The 6,000-nt window shown below is 53.3% G+C and overlaps 1 protein-coding gene across 1 annotated transcript in view; it reads left to right on the forward strand.

The window, feature by feature from the left end:
* Positions 1-4,471, forward strand: part of CEP72 (centrosomal protein 72) — a 35,089-nt gene extending 30,618 nt beyond the window's left edge. The window contains exons 11-12 of the mRNA XM_003263189.4: positions 1,412-1,523; positions 3,913-4,471. Of these exons, the coding sequence (XP_003263237.2) occupies positions 1,412-1,523; positions 3,913-4,078 (278 nt within the window). The 3' untranslated portion in view covers positions 4,079-4,471. The remainder of the gene's footprint in view (positions 1-1,411; positions 1,524-3,912) is intronic.
* Positions 4,472-6,000: the final 1,529 nt, after the last annotated feature.

Raw genomic sequence — 6,000 nt, forward strand, 5'->3', positions numbered from 1 at the left:
GGCTTCAATACTTTCTGCTGCTTTTTACGTGAAAATTATGCTTCTGAATTTCAAGGAGGAGGCAGGGTCAGGGCAGCGTTTCTGACCTCACGCATCAAGGATAGGGCAACCTCCTTTTGGGGATTCTCAGGCCCTGTTCTCTCCTCCACCCTTCTCTGATGCCGTCATCCTGGTTGACCTTGACCCTGACCCCACACCAGCTGTTCTTCTTGGTGCAGGCTCTGTTCTAGAAGGGACCAGACAGGTCGGCTCTGAGGGATCGCACGGCTGCCTCAGCTTTTCCAGACTGCACGGGGGCCCCTGGCCTCACCCTCATGGGAGGGGCAGGGCCGTGGTTCCCTGGTTGGCCCACTGGGTTTCCCAAGGGAGCAAGGACACTTGGGGGCGGTCCCGTTCTCAGAGCTGACGGCCACCCACTGCTGACGGCTGCCTCACGCCCGCAGAGGTGGACATGATGTGTGACTTGTGGCCTCTGGGGGTTTGTCCCAGCCTCTTGTGTTTGGGGTCCCAAGGCTTCCTTGTCCCTGGGATGCTGCAGTGTTGTCCCCGGGGTTCTGGTTTTGCCATCTAAGGACTCTTGGTTTGACCACCACGGGGACTGGAAGGTCCTGAAGCTGTGCCGTCCTGCGTTTCCTTCGTTCATGCCCTCCGTGAACATGTCCGTCGACATAGACTCCACGTGGCGTGGCCTTCACGCTGGATGCTCTTGCGGCACTGCTGCCTTGTGGGTGAGAAGAGCCTGCCATCGGTGTCACCGTCACCCTTTGCCCACCACCGTCCCCCCCACCCCCAGCTTTCTCACTGCCTCTGTCACCGTGTGGTTTTGCAAGAGTGTGTCTTACATATGAGTTTATTTGTATCCCGTGTTTGGATTTGGGGAACCACCAAATAGTATCCCTCTTCTCCTCTTGCGCTGGAAATCCAGAAACAGGCAGGAGTCTGTAGATGGAAACCAGCCACATATTCCGTCACTGATGGATGCAGAGTCAGAGGGCACTTCAGAGACCTGTGGCCACTGTGGGCTGCTGGGTGCTTTTCCCGAAACCCACAGGCCCTCCCTTCAGGGGCAGAGTGTGCTTCCTTGTGGGGGAGGAACCAGCAGACAGGCCCAGTGGAGGGACTGCCAGCCAGTGCCACCTCTCCCTGCCCTCACACAGGGATGTGGCTCCGTGGGGGCCTATGGAGGGCAGACCACACAGCTTCAGCCTGGGGAGGGCCCAGGGTAGAAACAGCACAGGGTGGGGCCGTGGCATTCATGCTCGCCCTATCTTTGAGTCTCATTAAAACTGATCTTTCCCAACTATATTATTTTTCTAGTAACCAAGATCCAGTTTAAATATCGAATTGTTTTCATTTTCAAAATGTATGAATGAGTTTTACTCAATAATGGTACTTTTTTTCTTTCTTTCAGGACTTCAAACAAGTGTGACGAGGCTGTGTGGGGAGATTGTGGAACTGAAGCAGCACCTGGAGCACTACGACAAGATCCAGGAGCTCACGCAGATGCTGCAGGAGAGCCACAGGTGCCGCCCATGAGGCCTGGGTGGGCCCCCGAGGGGAGGAGGACCAGGCACAGGGAGGGTTGGGCCGGACTGGGTCACACCCAGAAGGCACAGAGGAGCAGCTCCTGATGAGCCTTGGCCAATGATATCCAGGACCACTGCTGATTTGAAACTTCCATAAACTTTCTTCTCTGAAAACGGAGGCCCTTCCTGCTGTCGCATGTGTGAGGCGTGGATCATGAAGTGTGACCCATGAGGTGTGACTGCAAGGTGTGGATGTGAGGTCTGACCACGAGGTGTGACCATGAGGCATGGACCGTGAGATGGGACTGTCAGGTACCTGACCATGGGGTGTGGGCTGTGAGGTATCAACCCTGAGTGTAAGGTGACTGTGGGGTGTGGACCGTGAGGTGTGACTGTGGGGTGTGACTGTGGGGTGTGGACCGTGAGGTGTGACTGTGAGGTGTGGACTGTGAGGTGTGACTGTGAGGCATGGCTGTGAGGTGTGACTGTGAGGTGTGACTGTGAGGCATGACTATGAAGTGTGAATGTGAAGTATGGACTGTGAGTTGTGACTGAGGTGTGAATGTGAGGTGTGACCATGAGGTGTGACCATGAGGTGTGAATGTGAGGTGTGACCATGAGGTGTGACCATGAAGTGTGAATGTGAGTTGTAACTGTGAGGTGTGAATATGAAGTGTGGCTGTGAGGTGTGAATATGAAGTGTGACTGTGAGGTGTGAATATGAAGTGTGGCTGTGAGGCGTGACTGTTAGGCGTGATTATGAGGCGTGACTGTGAAGTGTGACTGTGAGTTGTGAATGTGAGGTGGACTGAGAGTTGTGGACTGTGAGGTATGACCTGTCTGCAGTGTGACCAGGGGAGACAGGCGCATGAGAGATGGGCACGGTGGGGCAACCTGGTTCCCCTGGGCCGTAGTCCAGCAGCTGTGCTTCCCCCTTCACTGCAGTTCGTGTTCAGTTGGAAACATGGAGATTTCACCTTTACTCCCTGGCTATAGGGGGATGGTGAGAAGGGGGCTGGGTGTGAGGGGATCTTCAAGGCAGAATCTTAGTTTGTCTTTAAAGAATTGTGTGCTGGGAAGTGGTTGGAGGCTGGGTGCAGAAAGGAAGAAGTGAGCTGCTGGAGGAGGCAAGGACAGGTTGCTCTGGGTGGTTTTGTGGGTGCTGTTGTGTGAACCCCTGTTCCTGTGGCCTCAGCAGGAAAGGCTGGTCTGTGGTCAGTTCCTCCCCCTCCCCTCCCATTCCCTTTTCCTTTCCCGCCACCTCCCATTCCCGCTCCCTCCCCCACTCCTCAGGCTGAGGCTGCCACACTTTCCTGGGTTTGACTACAGTCTGTTCATAGGAGTAGCCAGGCTCTGCCCCTTCCAGGATAAAGGCCACAGACCCCCTTGGGGCCCATCACAGGTGTAAGTTACAGCGGGGAAGGGTCCTAAAAGATGAGACTGGGCCAAGAGGAGACGCAGCGGAGCCGAAAGGGGACTGTGGCAGCCGCGGGTGCAGTGCACAGTTGTGGGCAGGGCCATGTCACTCCCTGGAACCTGGTGGGCCTGTCTGTGGCAGGTCACGGTAGAGTTGGGGGTCATTCTCCTTGAGCACTGTGGCCTGGATGTGGACAAGGCAGGGTGCACAGCTCCCAAACATGGTGGCATCGGGCTTCTGCCCCCAGGATTCATGCTGGCTCCATCCAGTCCTGGCCTGCGGCTCCTTTGCTGTCCAGGCGAACAGGGCCGGGGCCTGCACAGTGGCCCTGCCAGTGGGGTGCCCATCTCTGCTGCTAATGTGGCCGAGGTCAGTGGGCCCTGCCTTGTCTAATACGTGTAATGCCCTGAGTGTCCTCAAGTCATCGCTGACTGGGTGTTGAGGGCAATTTGGAGGTGACAGAGTTGGTAAAATGCAGTAGCACTTCTAAAATAAAAATGGTCAACAGCATTAAAGACTAGGACTCTCCTATTACACTATTATGATGTCAAAATTATTGTATTTGACTGGGAATTAGAAATATTTCAGTCCCTGTATCTTTTCTAGAATTAGAACTAGAATAGAATTGCTAGCCACGACATTTATCATCTTCTCATAAAACCATGCGTAGCTGGAATAGCAAAGGCGCCATTCAGTCACTCATTAGCCTGTTCAGCTCATTCATTCATTCCATAGGTGCTGAGCAGCACCTCCAAGGCCGCTCCCAGGGGTCAGGGCAGTGGTTGGGAAGGAGGCAGGTGGGCAGTAGCCAGTGGGACACGGAAGGTGATGGGGCCACAGAGACAGGTCTTTGTGCAGGGCCAGGGCAGCTTCGTGCCCATGCAGGGAGGTGGGCAGGCCCAGCAGATGAGGGCGACACCGCTGGAGAGGACGGAAGTGCCAAGCAGCCGCTTCCCTGTCGTTCTGCAGCTCCCTGGTCAGCACCAACGAACACCTGCTGCAGGAGCTGAGCCAGGTGCGGGCGCAGCACAGAGCCGAGGTGGAGCAGATGCACTGGAGCTACCAGGAGCTTAAGAAGACCATGGCCCTGTTTCCACACAGCAGCGCCAGCCAAGGAGGCTGCCAGGCCTGCTGACTCCTGCCGAGAAGCTGGGCCGCCTCTTAAGCTCCCTGGTAAAGTTACATTGTCTGCACCTTTATACTTCTTAACTGAGTGTACTGGCTGGCAAGAGTTCTCTCTTCTGTTGGTAATTATTTAGGATTTTTGGAATGTATTCAGGGCCTGTAGCTTGGTTTTCTAAAGCACCTCCAAATGATATGATTACTCCAAGCCCTTTGCATGTTTTCAGACAAAAAATCATATTTTGAGACAAACTGACCATTAATCTTTTATCCAGTATCCTGAGATGAAGTAAATGCAGTGTTTTACTGCCTGATGTGAAAGAGAGCTATGTATGATAATTAAAGAAAATAATTTTCTGTGTAACAAGCAATCTTTATTTAATAAACGAATACATTGTTCTGAAAAGTTAACTTTTTAAGTGGCTGTATACAAATTAGAACTGAGTTTGTCATTGAGTTATAGAACAAACTGTGCACCATGATAGGTGAGCGGGAATAATTAAGTTCAAAGACAACAGAAGTAACACTTATAGATGTGGGGGAAAAAACCTTAAAAATATTGTCTTATGATATTAACATATCACAGCGGAAACATCTACCCAAGCCCTGGCTCTCTCTCTTGTTTGCAGTGTAGTTCTGAAAATTATGTCGTAATGGGACACAAAACTAGATTTTTAGTTTGGAAACTTCATATCTTATGTCATACTTGGCTGTGATTGGTTAGACAAGGTCTTTTTTTAAATGACGTTCAACTGATTTGGGAAGAATGAGCAGCCCTAAGAAGAAAATGCTCTGTGCTAGCTCTATGTGTGTGTGTGTGTGTGTGTGTGTGTGTGTGCTGTGTGTGTGTGCTGTGTGTGTGCTGTGTGTGTGTGCGCTGTGTGTGTGCTGTGTGTGTGTGCTGTGTGTGTGCTGTGTGTGTGCTGTGTGCTGTGTGTGCGTGCTGTGTGTGCTGTGTGTGCTGTGTGTGTGTGCTGTGTGTGCTGTGTGTGCGTGCTGTGTGTGCTGTGTGTGGGCTGTGTGTGTGTGCTGTGTGTGCTGTGTGTGTGTGCTGTGTGCTGTGTGTGTGCTCTGTGTGTGTGCTGTGTGTGTGCTGTGTGTGCTGTGTGTGTGCTGTGTGTGCGGTGTGTGCTGTGTGCTGTGTGTGTGTGCTGTGTGTGCGCTGTGTGTGTGCTGTGTGCGCTGTGTGTGCTGTGTGTGCTGTGTGTGTGCTGTGTGTGCTGTGTGTGCGCTGTGTGTGTGCTGTGTGTGTGCTGTGTCTGTGTGTGCTGCGTGTGTGCTGTGTGTGCTGTGTGTGCGTGCTGTGTGTGTGCTGTGTGTGTGCTGTGTGCTGTGTGTGCTGTGTGTGTGCTGTGTGTGTGCGCTGTGTGTGTGCTGTGTGTGTGCGCTGTGTGTGTGTGCTGTGTGTGTGTGCTGTGTGTGCGCTGTGTGTGCTGTGTGCTGTGTGTGTGCTGTGTGTGTGTGCTGTGTGTGTGCCGTGTGCGCTGTGTGCGCGCTGTGTGTGTGCGCTGTGTGCGCTGTGTGTGTGTGCTGTGTGCTGTGTGTGTGTGCTGTGTGTGTGCTGTGTGTGTGTGCTGTGTGTGTGTGCTGTGTGCTGTGTGTGTGCTGTGTGTGCTGTGTGTGTGCTGTGTGTGTGCTGTGTGTGTGTGCGCTGTGTGTGTGCTGTGTGCTGTGTGTGTGTGTGCTGTGTGTGTGTGCTGTGTGTCTGCTGTGTGTGTGTGTGCTGTGTGTGTGCGTGCACTGTGTGTGTGCGCTGTGTGTGTGCGCTGTGTGTGCGTGCTGTGTGCTGTGTGTGCGCTGTGTGTGTGCTGTGTGTGTGTGCTGTGTGCGCGCTGTGTGTGTGTGCTGTGTGTGTGCGCTGTGTGTGTGCTGAGCACACACACAGCGCACACACACAGCATGCACGCAAAACACAGCACACACAGCTCACAGCAC

Source organism: Nomascus leucogenys, chromosome 6 (genome assembly GCF_006542625.1).
Source record: "Nomascus leucogenys isolate Asia chromosome 6, Asia_NLE_v1, whole genome shotgun sequence".
Taxonomy (NCBI): Eukaryota; Metazoa; Chordata; class Mammalia; order Primates; family Hylobatidae; genus Nomascus; species Nomascus leucogenys.